General features: G+C 48.1%; 1 protein-coding gene across 3 annotated transcripts in view; it reads right to left on the bottom strand.

Moving 5' to 3' along the window:
- BCO1 (beta-carotene oxygenase 1) overlaps positions 1-14,228 on the bottom strand; it is a 40,870-nt gene extending 26,642 nt beyond the window's left edge. Inside the window, exons 1-2 of one of the 3 annotated variants that reach the window (XM_060650058.3) lie at positions 13,754-14,220; positions 9,167-9,295 (exon numbers count right to left, since the gene is read on the bottom strand). In XM_060650058.3, the coding sequence (XP_060506041.3) occupies positions 9,167-9,295; positions 13,754-13,817 (193 nt within the window). In that variant the 5' untranslated portion in view covers positions 13,818-14,220. Of the gene's footprint in view, positions 1-9,166; positions 9,296-9,517; positions 9,753-13,753 lie in introns of those variants that run through there. The other 2 variants (XM_078439014.2, XM_060650059.3) reach the window with 2 other exon arrangements.
- Positions 14,229-21,443: the final 7,215 nt, after the last annotated feature.

Below are 21,443 nucleotides of genomic sequence, written 5' to 3'. Positions count from 1 at the left end.
CACATCTGCAAAGACCCTGTTACTTTGCAGGCTGACCTGTAACATATTCACAGGTCCCTTCTGGGAGACAAAGGGGAGCAGGGGTGGGGGAGAAAAGAGGAGAGAGCTGAGTAGGCCCACCTGGGAGTGGATGGATCAGGAAAGTCTTCCTGGAGGAGGGAAGCACTCGAGAGAGCACTTGGAAGACGAATAAAATTGTTTGCCCACAATAGACTGGGGAGGTACAAGTAGGAGAGGGAGTAAGGCATTTGCATTCACTCTTCCTGGAAAGTGTGAAAGCACAGGCCTGGCGGTGTAAAGGCCAGCCCACCTCCTGTAAGAGCTGAGTCAAGATGGGCTTGAGCATGCAGGAATGAGATGAGGTCAATGGATGGCACCCTACTGGGCTACAGGAGGCCTCTGAACTTCATTTGCCAGACAACTTGAAACCTGTGGGTTTTTAAATTTTCATTTAATTTTGCTGTTAATTAGCAAGTGACATGTTGATTTTTCCACCCTAAAGAACACATTCCTTGCTGTAGTCAAATGTAGGTTTCCAATGCTGGTACAATTATATATAATATGCAAAAAAGGAGGGTGCAGGTCATACTGACATTTCATCCCCATAAAAAAAGTTGATCCGAGAAATGCCCATCACATATCCACTGCGAGTAATGGGCTTGGGAACACCTTCCCAAGAAATTCTGGTCCGGTGACTTTTTATATTCAAGAAAGGAAATCGTGCTAAGAGCTAACATTTATTGAGCATGGGTGTGCTAAGTGCTGTGTGGACATTAAAAAAAAACTATTTTATTTTTTTACGTTTATTTATTTTTGAGAGACAGGGAAAGACAGAGCACAAGTGGGGAAGGGGCAAAGAGAGAAGGAGACACAGAATCTGAAGCAGGTTCCAGGCTCTGAGCGGTCAGCACAGAGACTAACGTGGGGCTCGAACCCACAAACCACGAGATCATGACCTGAGCCAAAGTCGGATGCTCAACCGAGCCACCCAGGCGCCCCAACTGTGTGGACACTTTATGTGTATTTTCTGGTTTAATTCTCAGAACAGTGGAAGTGTATAGAATACATCAACTAGAAACGCGTTCTTTAAGGGGGAAAAAAAAAAATCAACCTAATGTCATTAGCTAATTAACAGCAAAACAAAATTTAAACAATGCAGGCAGGTTTCAAATTTCTTAGCAAATGAAGTACAAAGAGCCAAGGCACTCATGGCCCTGCAGACCCATTTCCAATTCCTAAAACCGAGGCACAGAGAGATTAAGTACATTGCTTGAAGCCACACAGGTAGTGAGGGGGTAAGCTGGATTCAGATCCTGACACAGCCACCACCATCAGGTTGACCATTCTGTCCGATGGTTGTTATTAAAAATACACTTAGAGAAATGTGCTACCGTAACTGCATGGCTTGATGAAGCCTCACCAAATGAACCTACCCATATGAGCTACCTCCTAATTGACAGAACAAGAATCTCCTTGGAAGCCCCTCATATCTTGTCCAGTCACCAGCTTCCCCCTACCCAGAGAACCACTATCTCGCCCTCTGATGGCCTCAATTAGCTTCACCCTCAGGATTGTATTGTATCCAAAGGATGGGAGTGTCCACTTCAGTGGTAATGATTCCCATCTGTGCGCTTAGATGGATGTAACAATAATGGTGACACTAGGCTTCATAAAATCGGAAGAGATCATGAAGAACCTTCTAGTTCTTTCTCCAGTCTTCAGGAGGTAAAGGGTGTGTGCCCAGGGGCAGATAACCATTCATTCTGTCCTCAAACATCTTTTCAGAGGTGGCTGCTGTGAATAAAGACCACTGAGATAATTCAGGATGGAAAGTTCTGTTCTGGGGCAGCAGGAAGAAATAGAGAGGAATTGTTGGGAGCTGGGGCTTTCGGTTAATCCAGCTCTGGGTTCACGTGTTCATCTACTACCCAGGAAACACCTCTGTGGGCCAGGAAGCGGGGGGCATGCAGGGCAGGCAAATCTCCACCCCTGAGGGGATTCAACTCTGCTTGGTCATCCACCATCCATGCCCTTGACTTGTGTCAGAGGCAAGGCTCTGTCTTCTCTGCTCTGATGTGAGGATCTTGGTATGTTCCTTACAGAGCTGCTATAACACTTAAGGCCTGTAAAGCACGCAGCACATAGTAGGTGTTCAGTAAAAGCTACATATGCTATTGAAATGCAGCAGGTAGAGTGGGCAGGGCTTTGGCTCCATGTTTAGTCCCAGTCCAAGCTGTGTGACCCTGGGTGAGTCTCTTTCTCTCATTGAACTTCAGTTTTCTCAACTGGAAATTCGGGATCACCCAACCCTTCCCCAGATGGGATTGGCTGTTTGAAATGAGATGGAATGATACAAGGAGTTCAGCCTGTTGGCACACAGCATGCACTTGCCAAGTAACGACTGCTGAACTTCTGAATTATCCAAAAAAAATCCTGGAGGCAGGAAGACTCAGCTGGGGGTTGGTGAGGCCACATGTACATTGGTCTTTGGTCACGTGTTACACAGAATCTGCTACAGGGCCATCCTGGCCTCCCCCAGAGCCAGCCTGTCCTTCACTGGTCGCTCTCTCTGAGGTATGCCACCCACAGACACTAGCTAAGGTGCTTCACCTAAAATGCTGAATTATGCTCACTTGAAATGTAAACATCCAATCCAGGCTGGCTGTCGGCAGGAGGCCCATTTCGTATAAACAACCAGTCCCAGAGCACCGAGGGCTCAGGGGCCACAGGAAAACGGGTCTCTGGAGTTGCTCAAGGCTGACACTCAACTCGGAGGCTGAGATTAAAGGCCACTGCACATTCCCCAGCACCCTGATCCCTGGTGAGCCCCAATTAGCCACACTCTTTCTAAAGGGACACAAGTAAACAGCTGTGCTCCTGCCTGGAATCTTCTAGAACTGGGTCAAGTTTGATATTCTGTGGGGACTGGGATCTTTATATATATATATCTCCCCATTTTAAGCAAACTTCTAAAAGGCTAACTTAGGGCTATAATAATTCAAAAAAGTCCGCTTCAGAAAAGGTTAAGTTCTCAAGAGCTCTTTTTGTCCCTAAACCTTGGTGATGCTGGCTCTTGGAATTCACATGTTCAAATCCTCATGGGACAATGACCTTGCCTCTTATTAGAAAAGTATCAAATGTACTGCTGAGGGAGACTTGGGTTCATTCTCCTCTATGCCTGCTTTATAAAAAATTTTTAATTTTCAAACAATTTTAGACTTACCAAAAAAGAGCACTCCTTTGTCCGTCTGGTTTCTCCTGCACTCTGCCTCCTTTAGTTAAATCTTTGTTAGGTTTTCATTTTATTTTATTTTATTATTCTTTTTTTAATGTTTGTTAATTTTGAAGGAGAGAGAGAGAGAGAGCATGAGCAGGGGCAGGGCAGAGAGAGAGGGAGACACAGGATCCAAAGCAGGCTCCAGGTTCTGAGTTGTCAGCAGAGAGCCCGATGAGGGGCTCAAACCCATGAACCGTGAGATCATGACCTGAGCCAAAGTTGGATCCTCAACCAACTGAGCCACCCAGATGCCCCAAATCTTTGCTAGGTTTTCAAAACATTAACTTTCACTGGCCTCTGCTGAAGGCCACAAACCATTTTTCTGTCTTTTTGCTTTCTTACTCCAGTCTCTTCTTACTGGTCTGGCTGATTCAGGTTCTCTGTGCTGGCTGCACACTAAATCACCTGGGGCTCTGAAACAATGGCAGAAGCTTGGGCGCCACCTTGGTCTTGGGTGGGACAGGGTGGCTAGGATACAGGTCCACTGTGGTGGTCTGCTCGAAGTTTTTTTCGAGTTAGGGTTTCTTTTGATTGATGTGATCTATCATCTAGGAAACGCATTAGAAACATTGATGCTCTGACCTTACTCTTTAGGATGATGACCCACTCAGGCCTGGGTGGGGTCTCAGGATTTGCAGCTTTAATCCTAGGGGAAGCTGATGTGAGAAGCACACAAACCACCTTTTGAGAAATACTGGCTCTGTGTTATCTGCAAATCAGAGAACCCTGCTCACTCTGTGTATGCCCTCTTGAATCATGTATAGTAGTATGTAATATATTTGGTTTACGTTTCCACTCTTGGGGAGTGGAATGGGGAGCCATTGGGAGTTCTATAAGGAGGAGACATGAGGCCAGGCTGTGCCACACCAGGGTTGGCAATCTGGCAGCCTTGAGAGGACTGAGCTGGAGAGATGAAGAGTGGGGGGAGGTAGCTGGCAGGAGAGGGAAGGGGGACAGAACTGCATAAAGCTTAGGTCTTTGGATTCTGGATTATACCTGCCCTCCGCCACTTCTTAGCTGTGTGTATTTGAGTAAGTTACATGTCCTCTCTGGGCCTCAGACTCTTCTGTAAAATCGAGAGGTACCTTCCTTAGGAGCTGTAGAGGGGGCTGAGTTGTGGGTAGACCTGAAGCACTTGGGCCAGTGGCCATCAAGCACTCCCTGTAGTGAGTGGTGAAGAGATGGGCTGGGAGATTGCTTCCTTCTTCCAAAACAAGCTTTACCTCGTTCATGCTATTTTGGCTCCATAAAGAGTTTTCTAGTGTCCCTTAGGGCCAGGCCCTGTGTTGGGTGATGAAACACAATTTGAACAGAAACCCTGTGCTCTGGGCTTCCAACCACAGGCTGGAGAATGGCGAGCTGACCACTGCAAAGCAGATCAAGTCATGTACGCTTGACACCAGGTTCAAGAGCAGCATGGGGAAGGGTGAGTAATTGGGTGGACTCTCCATACTTCGCATTTTCCATAGTTCCAGATTATGGATACAACTATGCTATATACATTTTTATTTTCTGTATATTATGATGTTTAGACATCTTTAAAAAAAAAAAAAACAAACCTTTCTGGTTGGGGGAAACTATCTTTCCCTGGACTAGCCAGTTCATAGAGGTAGCCAAGGGCCCAGCATATCTTTGAGATGACATGGGAAATGACCCAATCCAGAGCCAGACCTCCTCTGTCTGGCCCATGTACTCTGGAATGCAATCTACCTCCACCTTAATCACCCCAGGGCCAGGTGCCAGGCAATCAGGGAGCACCCCTATAGTCCAAAGCCCACCAACCCTATTCACACCAGCCATTCTATGCTATCTACTCTGCCCTGTCATGTCTTTCCCTCAGAAACCCCAGTATACAGCACAACAACAGACACTTAGATCAATGGGACAGAATAGAGAACCCAGAAACGGACCCACAAACGTGTGGCCAACTAATCTTTGACAAGGCAGGAAAGAACAGCCAAGGGAATAAAGACAGTCTCTTCAGCAAGTGGTGCTGGGAAAACTGGATATCAACATGCAGAAAAATGAGCTTGGACCACTTTCTTACACTATACACAAAAATAAACTCAAAATGGATGAAAGACCTAAATGTAAGACAGGAAGCCATCAAAATCCTTGAGGAGAAAGCAGGCAAAAACTTCTTTGACCTTGGCCGCAGTAACTTCTTATTCAACATGTCTTTGGAGGCAAGGGAAACAAAAGCAAAAATGAACTACTGGGACCTCATCAAAATAAAAACTTCTGCACCGAGAAGGAAACAATCAGCAAAACTAAAAGGCAGCCTGACAGAATGGGAGAAGATATTTGCAAATGACATATCAGATAAAGGATTAGTATCCAAAATCTATAAAGAACTTATCAAACTCAACACCCAAAAAACAAATAAGCCAGCAAAGAAATGGGCAAAAGACACGAATAGACACTTCTCCAAAGAAGACATCCAGATGGCCAAATGACGTGTGAAAAAATGCTCCACATCACTCATCCTCAGGGAAATACAAATCAAAACCACAATAAGATACCACCTTATACCTGTCAGAATGGCTAACATTAACAACTCAGGAAACAACAGATGTTGGCGAGGAGGCGGAGAAAGAGGATGTCTTTTGCATTGTTGGTGGGAATGCAAACTGGTGCAGCCACTCTGGAAAACAATATGGAGGCTCCTCAAAAAACTAAAAATATAGCTACCCTACAACCCAGCAAGTGCACTACTAGGTATTTATCCAAGGGGTACAGGTATGTTGTTTTGAAGGGGCACATGCACTCCGATGTTTATAGCAGAACTATTGACAATAGCCAAAGTATGGAAAGAGCCCAAATGTCCATCGACGGATGAATGGATAAAGAAGATGTGGTATATATATACAATGGAGTATTACTCGGCAATCAAAAAGAATGAAATCTTGCCATTTGCAACTATGTGGATGGAACTAGAGGGTATTATGCTAAGTGAAATTAGTCAGAGAAAGACAAATATCCTATGACTTCACTCATAGGAGGACTTTAAGATGAACATAAGGACAAAACAGATGAACATAAGGGAAGGAAAGCAAAAATAATATAAAAACAGGGAGGGGGACAAAACATAAGACATTCTTAAATATAGAGGACAAACAAAGGGTTGCTGGGGGGATTATGGGAGGAGGGATGGGCTAAATGGGTAAGGGGCATTAAGGAATCTACTCCTAAAATCATTGTTGCACTATATGCTAACTAACTTGGATGTAAATTAAAAAATAAATAATTAAAAAAAAAAAAAAAGAAACCCCAGTACAGGCCATGGCTTATGTGCTTCCCCTGCTCAGTCTTCTGCTTCTGGATCCCCCTGGTGCTGTCCCCTGTGGGCCTGTGTGACATGGTGCCTCCTAAGACCTGTGAGGATAACAGCCTTTGTCCTCCCAAGCCTCTCTGGGTGTCCTCTTGTGGTCACATCCAACTGACCATCCCATAAAAGAAAACAAAATGACTACTTACCTCTGACAACAATTTTTGAGTTTGAAAATCTATGACAAACTTCTAGAGTGTCTAAGCAACATGGGACAACTTTGGTCACTTGCCTGTGTAGCCCACTCAAGGGTCTGGGTGGATGGCAGCCATGCTTCTGCAAGACGGCCATAGCTTGGTCATCCCTGCTGGGTCCCTTGTCCCTGGAGTCCCTATGGAGGGATGTGGAAGCCACCACTCAGTAAGCTGTTAGGGGTCACTTAGGCTACCTGCCATTTCTCGGGGAGTGATGTGGGGGTGGGGTAGGGACAGCAGGGATTGTTGCAAACTTTAACCCTAGAGAACACAAATCAAATCCCAGCCCTACCTCCGTAACCTCAAATAAGTCACTCAACCTTTCTGAAGTTCCCATTACCATGTCTGCAAAGAGGGGACAAGAACATCTCCTACACAGCGCTAACGGGCCACAAGGACCTGGCAGTCCAGCCAAGCTGGGCCTCATGGGAAGGAAGCCACTGTACCTTTATCTTTCATGCACCTTTATTTCCCTAGGAATCACTGGTAACTGTCATCTAGAAAAGGGGATTTTTAGGCTTAGGGCTGTCAGGAAATATGGAACCATCCACTCTGTAGCTCAGTCTTGGCAAAATCTGTTCATTTTTGTAAACTCAGAGCTCATGGTTTTCACACACGGGGTCTCTATTTGTGAAATCTTGGAGCAAGCCACTGGCATAGAGTCTGCACTCAAAAAAAAAAAGTAATTGCTGAATGGCTTAAAAGAACTAGTAATTAAGCAAAAATAATGGTAATGTTTACTGAGCATATGTTATGTGCCAGGCATTATACAATGTTCCTTACACATATTAATGCCTTTAACTTGCACAGCAACTGTATATATAAAAGATCCCACTGCCCGCAGAATATCTATGACATATGCTGACATCTCCATTTCACAGATTGGGGGGGGGGGGGGATAGATACAGAGAGGGTGAGTAACTTGGCCAAGGTCACACAGCTTGGGTCCATGTTAGTTAGGAAGAAGATGGGATTCAAACCCAGCGACAACGATGGTGGTTTTCAATCTATTTTCTACCTACCATGTGTCACACGCTTGCTAGACACCCAGGACTTCTTTTTTTTTTTTAATTTTTTTTTATTTTCTTAATGTTTGTTTATTTTTGAGAGACATAGAGCATGAACAAGGGAGGGGCAGCAAGAAGGGCAGACACAGAACCTGAAGCAGGCTCCACACTGTGAGCTATCAGCACAGAGCCTGACTTGGGGCTCTAACTTATCAACCGGGAGATCCTGACCCAAGCCGAAGTCAGATGCTCAACCAACTGAGCCACCCAGGTGCCCCTAGATACCCAGGACTTCTAATGATCAGACAGCTCTCCAGAGGGAATCATCAAGCTCTTTATGCTGAGGAGGAAACTGAGGCCAAGTGAGGTGAAGTGACCAGTTTATCACGCTGGAATGCAGGGGTTCAAGAAAAATGTCACCAAGCTGAAGAAGCACTTGGACGTGAACATGCCCAGCATGTGACTCTGAGCCTGTGAAAGCCTCATGCCACCCATCCCGGATGTCCGTAAGAACTCAGAGTGTGCTGTTGTGACAGCACGGCCAACAGCAAATAGCCTACAATCCACCTCTCGAGCCAGGCACCTGCACTCAGAATTCTGCCTTGTCCAGCCATTTCTATTTGCCCCCAGGGAAGAACCACTGAGCTTGGTGTTGAGCGACTGGCCTTGCCTGGTGAGCAACAGACTGACCTCTGTTCTTTTCAGCTCTATGCTCTTCCAATTTTGACTTGAGGCATGTCTGATTCCAAAGCCAGTAATCTCCTGTTCTTGCCCACCTTCTTGAGAATGCATATCATTTTGCAGGTTGGAATCTTCGAAACAGAACTTTGGCCACCTTTCCAGGGAGGTTTGTGCTTTGTGGTTGGCTGAATGATGGCCTCCCCAAGATGTCCGTGTTCTAATCCCTGAAATCTATGAGTATGTTACCTTACAGGGCAATGTAAATGTGATTAAATTAAGGATTTTGAGAAGGAAGGTTATCTTGGATTATCTGGGTGGGCCAAATGCCATCACAAAGGTCCTTATAAGAGGCAGACTCCAGGGTCAGAGAAGGAGATGTGATTATGGAAGCAGGGGGGTAGGGTCGGGGGAGAGTGAGGCAGAGAGCATGCACACAAGATGGCCTGCTGCTGGCTTTGCAGATGGAGCTGGGGCCCCAAGCCGAGGAACGCAAGTGGCCTCTAGAAGCGGCAACAGGCAAGAAGACGGACTCTCTCGCTGGAGTTTCCAGAAGGTACACAGCCCTGCCAATGCCCCGTTTCGACTTCTGACTTCCACCACTGTAAATCTGTGCTGTTTTCAGCTACTCCACTTGTGGTGGTCTTTCATCAGCAATAGCAAATCGACACGGTACTCTTACCGTCTCTAATCGTGAAACTGTGGAGCAAAGCCAGGCCATCAAACCAGTGGTTGTATCTGGTCTCCCCCACTGTGTGCATTCCGGGCCCATTGCGAAGCAGAGTGCCCTGCAGCCATGATGGAATCCTGCCTGTTAAGACAAAGAAAGTTTTGTTTCTTCGTCCCCACCAGAAAACTACGAGACATGGCCACGGAGAGGAACGGAGGCCATAGTCCCAGTGCCGCTCACCGCACCCATTCGTTCATAGAGTAGTTGTTTCCAGAATGGGTAGGACATGCCCAGATTGTGCTAGCACTGAGGATACAAAGATGAACAGATATCACCCCTGTCCTCAAGCTGCTCACTACTCACAGAGGAGATGGATGAACAGACGCCCAAACCACACTTGGATAAAGGTGACGTCACCAGCTCTACAAGAGTGCTGCATGGAACAGAACCTCACCCCAAGGTGGGGTGAGAGCTGGGAGGGTACCTCCTGAAGGAGCCACTGGCTGGGTCTTGAGGGAAGGTAGGTATTTGTCTCACAAAGGCACAAGGAAAGAACATTCTAGAATTGTGCCGTCCGATATGGTAGCCACCAGCCTCGTGTGGCCACTGAGCATTGAAACCTGGCTAGTCCAAACTGAGATGTGCTGTAAGTATAAAATGCACATTGGATTTCAAAGGCTAAGCGTGAAAAGAAAATTTAAAATATCTTATCAGCAATTTTATTTTTTCATGTCTTTTCTTTTAAATGATGTTTAGTTTTTGTGGGCAGGGGAGAGAGAGAGTGTGTGAGCAGGGGAGGGGCAGAGAGAGAGGAGGACACAGAATTCAAAGAAGGCTCCAGGTTCTGAGCTGTCAGCCGAGAGCCTGACACCAGGCTCGAACTCACGGGCCGTCAGATTATGACCTGAGCCGAAGTTGGACGCTTAACCGACTGAGCCACCCAGGCGACCCTCATCAGCAGTTTAAAAAATATTGATTACATGCTGAACTTACAGTATTTTGGATCTGTTAAGATACACTATTAAAATAAACTTTACCTGGTTTTTACTTTTTTGACTGTAGCTATTGGAAAACTTGAAAGTGCCCATGTGGCATGCATTTTATTTCTGTTGAACAGCTCTGCTCCAGAACTAGGGTGCTGGAACGTGGTTGGTGCCCCACCCTCGTCCTCCTGGCACAGACCTCTCCCCGAAGGCTGCCATCTGCAACTACCTGCAGCTCTCTGCCGGAAGGCTTTGTTTTCACTGCGGGAGCTGCCCTGCCCACACGCTGGGCAAGCTGCAACACCTTGGAGTCGATGCCCCTGGAAGTGGCTGTCACCCGGTGATGGATGGGGAGGAGGGCGTCAAATGCCACCACTTCCTTGCCCTCAGTCGGGACAATGTGAGGCATGCTTTACACTGCGTCCAGAGGGTTCAGCTCTGATGGCTCACGGTGGTCGGTGGCTTCACACTGCCACCTTTTCCGGTTTCCCTCCCGGTGTTTCTTGAGATCACGTCCCGGATAAACTACCTACATCTGAAGTCTTCTCTCTGGAGGAACCTGAACCAAGAGATTCCAGACCAGCTGAAAAACCAGCTGGTGTGTCAGTATTTCGCAAGACTGGACTGTAATTTTCGAGTGAGGATGCCCCAAATATTCAGGCTGGAGAGTTAAGCGGGGGCCCCATGATAAAGGTCAACAAGACCATACCGAGGGCTTTGCTTTAATGCTCAGAAGAATAGGGACAGCTTGGCAGGTCAAAACAGGGTACAACAGGATCAGAGCTTTGTGCATTTTTTTTTGTTTTTACTGAAATAAAATTCGCATAAAAGAAAATTTTAAGATTAAAAAAATTTTTTTAATGTAAAAAATTTAAAATTTTTAAAAATCTAAAGATTTTTTGTAACGTTTCTGTGTAAAAAATTTAAAAATTTTTAAAATCTTAAGATTTTTTAAAATCTTAAATCTTAATGCTGTGTCATGTTTGTGTAATTGTAAGGTTTGCAAGAATGCAAGTGGGGGCGGAGCACAGAGAGAGGAGGACACAGAATTCAAAGAAGGGTCCAGGTTCTGAGCTGTCAGCACAGAGCATGACGCGGGGCTCGAACTCACAAGCAGTGAGATCGTGACCTGAGCTGAAGTCAGAGGCTTAACCAGCTGAGCCACCCAGGTGCCCCCCAAAATCCACCATCTTCAAGTGTACAATTCAGGCGTTTCTAATATATTCACAATGTTGCACAACCATCACCATCTAGTTCCAGAACATTCTATCACCCCAAAACAAAGCTCTGTACTCCTGACAACCACTAATCTACTTCCTGTCTCTAAGGATCTACATCTTCTGGACAGTTCATACTGATGGGATACGCTCAGATTTGAGGTTTCAAAAGTTGTTTCTGACTGTGGTATGGAAGGTAGCAGCAGGAGGAGCCCAGGGGCGGCGGCAAGACCAGACAGAGGGAGGATGGAGAGAACCAGCAGAGATTTGGAGGACCTGGAATGGAGAGGACTGGGAGTCTGGGTGAATATGGAGGAAGGGGAGACACCACAAAGGGCCACCGAGTCTCCTGCCTTGGACAACTAACAGAATAGCAGGGCTATTCACAGAGACCCAGACGCAGGAGGAGCAGGTGAGGCAGAGAGAGATGAATCTGAGCACACAGTTAAAGCCCTCGAGAGAAGGAAGACACTGAGCACCACGTGCCAGGCACTGGGTTGCCGGTGCCTTAGCTCACATAGCCCTGGCAGCAGTCCTCTGTTGGACATAAGAGGGAACTGAAGCAGGAAATTCTTAAGTAACTGGCCAAGGAGGGTTCAGAGCCAATAATGCATAGCCCGACGTGAAGCCTGGCTATGGCCTCTCTGGGCAGACGTGGCCACAGAGACAGAATCTTTAGTTAGCGGTTGGCCAATGGACACTAGTCAACTGATTAGACTTGACCCAGGACTGAAAGCCTGGAATGAGGGTCAGGAGCCCGTCCTCCCTCTGCTGGCTGCCTGGCTTTGGGCAAGTTGCAGCCCCTCCCTGGTCCCTCAGCTTCCCTCGAGGAGGGAGGCGTGATGTACAGCAGTTCTCACACTTGGAGGCAGCCAGAGAGCGTGTAGAAACACAGATTGCTGGGCTCCACCCGCAGAGGATCTGATTCAGTGGGTGTGGAGAAGGCCCAGGATTTCCTGATTCTAACCAGTGCCCAGGTGATGCTGAGGCTGCTGGTCTAGGGTGGAGGTGGGGAGAACAGCTGATCTAGATCGAGGGGTCCATTCAGATCTGTATCAACAATTCCGGTTTTCCAAAATTTCCAAGGTTTCCATGTAGTCATAAACAGAAGGTGCATGAGTGATGTGTCCATGGCAAACCAGATCATAAAAGGTTAGGCTCTCATTTTTAAAACAGAAAATTAATAGGGGCGCCTGTGTGGCTCAGTTAAGCGTCCGACTCTTAGCTCGGGGCACGATCTCAAGATTGGGGAATTCAAGCCCTTCATCGGGCTCTGCGCTGACAACGTGGAGCCTGCTTTGGAGTCTCTCTTTCCTCTCTCTGCCCCTACCCTGCTTGTGCTCTCTCTCAAAATGGATAAACTTAAAACAATTGTTTTAATAAAAAATTAATAGTAAATATACTTTTGTTTTTAGAAAAAAAAAACTTGCAGTCCATCTTTGTACAATCTAGATCTTTTAAAACCTTAAAATCTTCCAATATTAAGAGTGCTTAAGAGATGGAAATACAGCTGATTTCACTCTGTGCTCTCATGGGTACCTCAACTTTTTTATCTGTGTGCATATAGACTGAACACACACACACACACACACACACGCACACACACTGTAGGTGACTTTGGTAATCAGAGAAAAACATACACAGAAGCTGTTTTTTCAAGAGCCTTCCAAGGCCATCCCTCAGTTGAAAAGCTCCAATCTGACTTTCCTTACGGAGAAAAATGCTCACTTGTGGAAAACCTCCAGTCTGCGTATCTGAGGATGAAACCACTTGTGTGGCCTGAGATGGCCAGCTCGCGGTTCTCAGGCGGGGGCAGCACGGAAGAGGAGAGGGCCAGAGAAATAAGGGATGAAGAAATCGAGACACAAAGCCCACTAAAGGAATTTCCTCGTTGTGGGTGGTGTGGGGGGGCTCCCACTCAGGTTCTGTTAGGCTTATGGCTCTACAGGAACTCAAAGGCCAAGATGACACCGTGGGCGCCTGGGAGGGAATCCCGCCCTGTGCTCTGCATGTCCTCTAGTGTGCACGAGTCCAGGGTCACCTACGCCTCCATGCCACTTTGAAATTAACTTAGGAGGTGCACAGTTTCATGAACGTGTCGCCCACTTGTGACGCATCACATTTTGCAGACTAATTCTGCTGTACGTAGGCCCGTCACAGCATCCCCAGATGCTTCTCCTGTCAAGAGGGAGATCTGCTCTCTCTCCTTGGAAAGAGTTTCCGTGTATAAAAGCACACCTAGATGTTCACAGACAAGATGCCTGGGTTATGGATCATTCCCCTCTATTGTTTTCCAGGGTTTCCAAAAATAATGCGCAATACATATTACTTTTATAAACAGAAAAAAGTGCACGTCTAAACAGGATCAGAAGAGCCAGTCATCTGTACAAAACACTCACCTGTCACTTGGGCCCTCACAGGTTCCAGCTGCTCCTTCTTATTTCTGCCAAATATGACATCCATCGCATGGGGCGCTGGGCGGTGGCGATGGGGACGGTGAGCAGACACTCCGATGTGTTCCAGGCAATTGCTCGGCTCCTCCTTTTCTCTCCTTTCTGCTTTCCTGCAGCTTCCTTCGTTTACATCTCTTTTCCTCCAGATGCCACAAGAGCCTGGTGTCTCTTCGCACTGTACTGGCCTTACTTATCTTTGGTCAAAGGTCAAATTCCCCAGCCGGGAGTCCTGGTCAGTCTAACCGTCTTACTCTTATCTCCAGCTCCCTCTCCAGCTCGGCTTCTGGCTTAAACAGGAAAAGCTAGTGTTTTTTGCTGGGTTTAAATCGGCGGGATAATTGAGTGGGTGCATTCAGCATAGGTATGCAGCCTGAAATACCCCAACCCAGGAGGTGAACACGATTTACGATCAGAACAACAAGAGAAACGATCAGGACACAGGACACCTGGGATTAAGGGAGCTGAGCGCATGTCAATCATGCGAATTCCTGCTGCACGTGGTGGGAACGTCTTTGGCAGAGAGAGGATTTTTGCTTTGTTTTGAATAAAGATCCTAAACCTCCCCTTCCTTAGAAAAAAAAAAAAATCATATGCAAAGAGCAACTTAATTTATTATATTTCTTTTTTGGAACAATAAACATAAGGAACCAAAAATGCTACTCAAGGACATTGGAGAATGGTTAAAAAAACAAATGTCAGTTCGACTTCTTGGTCTAACAGGAGGAAGAAACGATGCCTGAATGTGATTTCAGCGATGCTCATATGTGATTTCAGGGCTCCCCTGTATTTGTGCCTCTTGCCGTGATGCCCAAAATCCATACCCAAGTGGCCAGAATGTTGAGTGATGAGTTAATGGACTCCTCTCTACTCCTATTGCTTACAGAAAGGAGCAGCTATTTCCCCCCCCCCCCCCCCCCCCGGGGTAGAGGAAGGCAGGGTGTGGTGCCTGCCTCCCCACAGCTGCTGAGGACAGTTCTTGCCAGGTCTGGGCTGAGACCACGTTCCTGGACTTCAGAGCCCAGTCGGGACAGCCTCCTGGTCTGGCTGTGTGCCCACCCCTGGCTGGGAGCTCCCGAGGGTCCAGCACCCGGCCTCCCTCCATACCCACTGAGGCAGGATCTCTGTGGGAAGCCCAGCCCTCACTCATCTTACAAATGTCTCAGATGATTCTAATTCTCAGCAGGTGCTGAGGGGCCCTGGTCCAGGACAAGAGGTGGCATATTTGAATTGTTAAGAGATTGACTCTTCCTTTTTCTAGGGGTCTGACTTATCCTCTCTGAGCCTCCATTTCCTTAAGTGTAAAATGGGGGTGCAATGATGTCAAAATCCCCAAGTGTTTGGACTCAAGGGCCTAGCAAAAGCACCTGGCCCCAAACAGCTCCCAGTCAGTTATTAGCCTTTCTTCCCCAATCACTCAGGAGGCAGTTCCCTTTGACCCACATTTTCCATTAAACCCCATTACTTGCCAGTTTATTCTCCTGTCTGGTCTAAACATGTGTATCCATGTCGGGGTTATTATTCTTAGGCTGTGAAAGCTGTGTCCTCATGGGGATTAAGTGAGAGTTTCTGGCATAAACTATGGGCTCAGGAAAAAATGCACCTCCAGGGGCAGCTGCTCTGGTGCAGGAAAGAAAAAAAAAAAAAAATCAGAAGACCCTGTTGGGATCCCAGCCCTGCGATTAAAACCTGTGACTGTTGTGGGGCACCTGGGTGGCTCAGCCGGTTAAGGGGCCGACTTTGGCTCAGGTCATGATCTGGTGGTTTGCGGATTCGAGCCCCGCGTAGAGCTCTGGCTGACAGCCTGGAGCCTGGAGCCTGCTTCGGATTCTGTGTCTCCCTCTCTACCTGCCCCTCCCCTGCTCACAATGTCACTCTCTAAAAAGAATAAACATAGAAAAAAATTTTTTTAAAAACTGTGACGTGTCACCTGTCCCCTCGGAACCTCACTTTACTCTTTGAAACAGGATGGCAATACCTAGGTCGTAGGGTTTGTGGGGAGGACAATATTCAAATTATGGAGAAACATGGCTGTGCCTCCTTTTTTGTCCATTTCATATACCCATCAAAGCAATGGCTGCCACCCACCCAATGTGTTCTCAGAGTCAAGTGCTTTGCCAAGCACTCTACGTGCACTGGCTTGCTCCGACTTTATATAATCCTAGGAGATGGGTACTCTTGGCCTCATTCTAGAGATGCAAAAAGTCTGGAAAGAACCAGCTTTCCCTTAGGTCACATAGTGACTAGGAGACAATTAGGAAGCCAAGCCAGGCAGCCTGACTCCAAAGTACACACTTGGTGACAATTCCACACAGCACGGACACACGACGGATGTTTGCTAGATTCCTGTTGAACGAAGCAATGGGTGGATGTGTCCGTGGGTGGCGGACCCAAGAGGGCCAGTCATGGGTTGATTTCACTGCCTTGTTATTATAATAGTGAGGAGCTAAGTCCAGCTTTCTTTATTCAGCCCTGTACCCTGGGGGCAATTAGATGGCGAGGTCAGGATTTTTTGATAATGGGGATAATAAACTGATCATAACAATGGGTAATCTGTATTAGTTTTCTAGGGCTGCCATAACAAAGTCCCGCTGGACGGCTTGAAGAGCACACGTTTGTTTTCTTACAATTCTAGAGGCTGGAAGTCCAGGACCCAGCTGTCAGCAGCACTGGTTTCTTCTGAGGTTTCTGTGCCTGGTGTGTCGATGGCCGTCTTTTCTCACCGTGTCCTCAGGTGGCTGTCTGTCTGGGCTCATGCATCCCTGGCTGTGTGCCCAAAATTCCTCCTAGGAGGACACCAGTCAGGGTAGATCAGGGCCCACCCTAATGGGCTCATTTTAATGTTGTCACCCCTAACAGGCTCTACCTGTGAACACAGCTACAGTCTGAGGTGCTGGGGCTCCAACATAGGCATCTTGAGGTGGGGGAGGGGAAGACACGATTCAGCCCACGATAATGTCATGAAGGTTCAATGAGTTAATAGAAGATGCTTTGGCTGGAAATAACAATATCTCTGGAAACCCTAAAGATGTGCATTTATCTCAGACATCAAGTCGTCTGGGGGTCCTGGGTGGCTGGGAATTTCATCGGGACCCTCTGGCCAGGCACCCCTGTACCATCGTCAGGGGGTTGGCTTCCCATCCTTAGACTTGCTCAGTTTTGCTTATGAGCGACTGCCTTCACTCCAGGAATGGTGTCCCCCCACAACGAGGTGCCAAAACAGAGACACAAGGTGGGGAAAAGAAGGCATTTCCCTCTGACAGCTCTCTTTATGCTATGGAACAGATTTTTCTCTTCGTCTCATAGGCTCAGTGGTGTCACATGACCACCCCTAGACCAATTCCTGGCAAGGAGGAGCAGGTGTGCCCTGATTTTCTTAAATCCATCGGGAGTCCTCCCGGGCAGCACGTTGCCACCAGATTCACCCCAGGATTCCATTAGCAAGGAACAAGGAGGGGGTGGCTTGGGATAGATAAGCTGCAGTGTTGGCTCCAGGCAGTACGACGTTCATGCAGTCTCACATTCACTTACTCACACAGCACATATTTACTAAGCATCTACTGTGTGCTGCAAACACAGCAGCAAGCAAAGCAGGAAAATAATTCTGTGCCTTCTTTGAACTTACCCTGAACTTACGCCGAGTTCCGGGATTACAGAGGTGATTAATGAGACTCAGTCTCTGCCTTGTTCTTTTCCGTTGGGAGGCGGAGTCTTTGTGTCCCAAAGGTCATATATTTCCCAAAGGGGTTAGGGATTCCTGCCGTGGTTCACGGGACAGCTTCCATGTTGAACCTCCATCCTTCCTTTTTGTAAACAGAGATAACAAGCAGCAGCTGCTCTTTCTCAAGAAGCTCTGGCACTGCTCTGGACCCATGGGAGCCTCAACCCTGCTTTCTAGGTCTTTGCTAATAAGGGGAGAGTGGGACACGAGACTCGTCGCCAGTGGGAGCCGTGTCCTCCAGCCTCTCATAAACACCATTCGCTGGATGCCTGACATGTGTCAAGTGCCATGCTAGGTGTCTGCTTAGCAGTATGTTATTTAATTCCCACACATCCCTGCAAGGGAGTCATTAACAGCCTTATTTTTACAGCCTCAGAGATGTGAAGGAACTTGATTCACGCACTAGGCAGTGTTAGTTCCTCCCCACTACACAGGAACGCTTACCACTTTCTGAAGTTGCTGGCTGAGGGACAGGAGTAGATATGAGAGCAAAAGTGGGTGTTCCACAGACCACTTTTAGAATGCATTTGCTGCCTTCAGATGGACTGAAAACTGGCCAGCGTGTAAGAGAGCAGGGCAGTGGGAACGTGGACAGGAGTAGCTCATCTTACACAAGAGTTTTGTTCATCTCCTGCTGTGTCACAAAGTGCTCCAAACCTTAGTGGCTTCCAATAACCACCACTGTCATTATCTCTCTGGGCTCAGTTCTGTGGGGGGATTGGGCTCTGTTGGGCAGTTTTCCTGCTTTTGCCGCTTGGCGTTCCTTACATCGTTGCAGATCTGCTGGTAGTTGACTGACACACTAGGAGGGCTGGGTCTGGGCCTCTCCCTGTCTCCATGTGGTCTCAGGGTCTGTCCTTGACCCTCTCCATGGGATCTCTCCAGCAGGATAGCTGGACTTCTTCCATGGCAGCAAAAGCCTCCAAAAAAGGTTTCTAGAGAGGGGCACCGAGGTCGCTCAGTCGGTTGTGTCCGACTTTGGCTCAGGTCACCATCTCCCAGTTTGTGAGTTCAAGCCTTGCGTCAGGCTCCCTGCTGTCAGCCTGTCAGCACAGACCCTGCTTCATATCCTCTGTCCCTCTCTTCCAACCCGTCCCCCACATGTGCTTTCCCCAAAATAAATGATAAAATTTTTTTTTAAAGTGTTTCGGGGGGGTGCCTGGGTGGCTCAGTCGGTTAAGCGTCCGACTTCGGCTCAGGTCATGATCTCATGGCTTGTGAGTTCAAGCCCCACATCGGGCTCTGTGCTGACAGCTCAGAGCCTGGAGCCTGTTTCGGATTCTGTGTCTCCCTCTCTCTGCCCCTCCCCTGTTCACACTCTGTCTCTGTCTCTTTCAAAAATAAATAAACATAAAAAAAACTGGGTGGGTGGCCCAGTCAGTTAAGCTTCTGACTTCAGCTCAGGTCACAATCCTGCAGTTCATGCGTTTGAGTCCCATGTCAGGCTCTGTGCCAACAGCTCAGAGCCTGGAACCTGCTTTGGATTCTGTCTCTCTCTCTCAAAAATAAATAAACATTAAAAAAAATTTTAAATAAGTGCTTCAAGAGAAAGGAAGCAGAGACTACCAGTCTTCTATAAAGGTGAACCCAGGACTGGCATAGTTTCACTGCCTGCTATTGGTGAGCACAGATCCCGGACTAGGTGAGAGTGTGAATACGGTGTCTAGATGGTGTGGTCCCTTGCTGGGCCACCCTTGGCCCTAACAACCCAACAGATCCGTCTGCATTGGAGCCTCAGCTCTTGTGCTTACCAGCAGAGTGTCTGAGCCGCTTGCTTAAATCTCAGACCCTCAGTGGTCTGATCTCGAAAATAGGAATTATAATACCTATCTCGCCGGGTGGCTGCAAAGTTTAAACTGTAAAGACTCCGATCATGTCCGTCGTGGTGCTCAGAATAGTTCCTTGCCTTTCTTTTCTTGGGAAAGAGAAAAATTGGAAAGATCAGGTAATCTGATAATCAGAAATATCAATCTTTTTGACCGGTGATGACGCACACATCTCTGGCCTGCCAGTGAAGGAGAAGAGACGTCTGTGACCTAGTCTAGGATCTTGAGTGGGTTCTAGTCTGGCTGTGAAGACGCATACACAGTAAGTAACAGCTAGGTGCCCGTTACGGCTGCTCTAGAAGAGGCGTGGGTAGGAAGTATCATGGGACTCCGAGGAAGGAAAGTTTGCTCAGGCTGGGGAAGGCTGGGAAAGAAGGCTTCCCAGAGGATGGGTGCCCAGCGGAGCCCTTGAGAGTGGGACGTGTTTGTAGGCAATGAGGAGGACGAGTGTGAAAGAAGGCATGGAGCTGGACAGTTCTAGTGGGGGGACAGTGAGGAGGACAGGCTGGCTCCACCAGGGACACGAGAGAAATAATGATCTTTATAGGTGCCACTTATTGAGGGCTCCCCAGTGCCAGATACTCTTCTAAGCCTTTGGCACAGGGGAGCACACATCCTCCTCACAATACCCCCGAGTGTGGGTATTCAGCCCATTTTACAGACAACGAAAGCGACACGCAGAAGAGTTAACTCACCAGCACCCCGGAGCTGAGCTTCGAACCCAAGCTGCTTGGCCCCCCGAGGCCATACTTGCAATCACGGTTGGTCTCCACTACTGCCAAGATGGGAGCGGAAAGTGGTTCAGGGGTTGGATCGCACAGGGATGTAAGAATTTGGGCTTCATATTGTGGACAGTGATCTCTCAGTCAAGAGACCGTGTGCAATGAAGGCATTATCGTGGGAGCTTAGCTGTGCTGTCCAGCACAGTAGCCACTCGGAGCACGTGGCTGTGAATTTAAATATCAATTAATTACAATGAAATTAAATTCCTCGCTCATCCTAACCACATTTTGAAGGTTCCACAGACACACGTGGCTAGTGGCTACCATACTGGTATGTGCAGACAGAACATCTCCGTCACCAGGGGAAGTTCTACTGAGTGCTGAGCTATAGCAGGAGAGTTGCTAAGATGGCATGTGTATATGACCGAGGTGGACAGAGGCAGCGATGGCCGCGTGACGGGCCAGCGTAGAGGGTACAAGTGTCGGAGGAGTCCATGGTTGGCAGGATAAAAACGCGAATCAGCCCACGTGTTTGTTCATTCACTCATTCGTTCACCTGTTCCTCAAATACGGAATGCCACTCATCCAACGGGAGCAGTGGGACATCCCAGGTGACACAGGAAGATCCTCCAGGGCCGAGGGGCATGATGAAGAGAGGCGATGTCCACGCTTCCTGAAAACGGTGATGCTGAGCCAGAAGCTTAAGGGTGGCTGGGAGCTGGCCAAGTAGAGAAGCCAGGCAGCACGCTCCTGGAAAGGGGGCAGCCCCAGAGGTACCACACGGCATTCCATCCCACACGGCTCCGGATTATTGGAGGGGTGGGGCTGTGGCAGGAGAGAAGCAGGAGAGGCGAGGAGGGGCCAGAGGAAGAGGGCACGCAGGAGAGGGAGAGGGGGGATGTCCACACACTTGGGGCCTGCAGGCTGGGGTTGCTGAGAGGGAAACAGGAAGACGCAGGGAGCCAGAGGGCAGCAGGGGATCCACGGAGGTGCTGCCCGGCAGGGCTTCGGCCCCAAGTCGGGTCAGGTATCTCCCAGGCTTCCTCCCAAGTCACACACGTTTGCACAAGTTGGCCATGCCCACTCCGGCAGCGATGCAGAGCCTGTAGGAGAGGATTCACTTCTAGACAGTGCATGGTCTGCCCTCTGAAGGGTCTGAGATGCTCAGTGGGCAAGCAGGAAGGCTTCGTCTCGCCCCTTCCTTGGGGAGAAGGAGAGGCATTCGCTGATGTGCGCCCCCTCATCTGTATTTTGCACAAGCCGTACCTTCTAATGCTGCCACAAACCTGGCAGGTACTGTTACTATCCCTCCCCCACTTCCTTTTTTATCAAGGAAACAACTGACGCTCAGTGAGGTGGTGTCCCTGGGC

Source organism: Panthera onca, chromosome E2 (assembly GCF_046562875.1).
Source record: "Panthera onca isolate mPanOnc1 chromosome E2, mPanOnc1 haplotype 2, whole genome shotgun sequence".
Classification (NCBI taxonomy): Eukaryota; Metazoa; Chordata; class Mammalia; order Carnivora; family Felidae; genus Panthera; species Panthera onca.
This window is presented reverse-complemented; position numbering and strand designations above follow the sequence as displayed.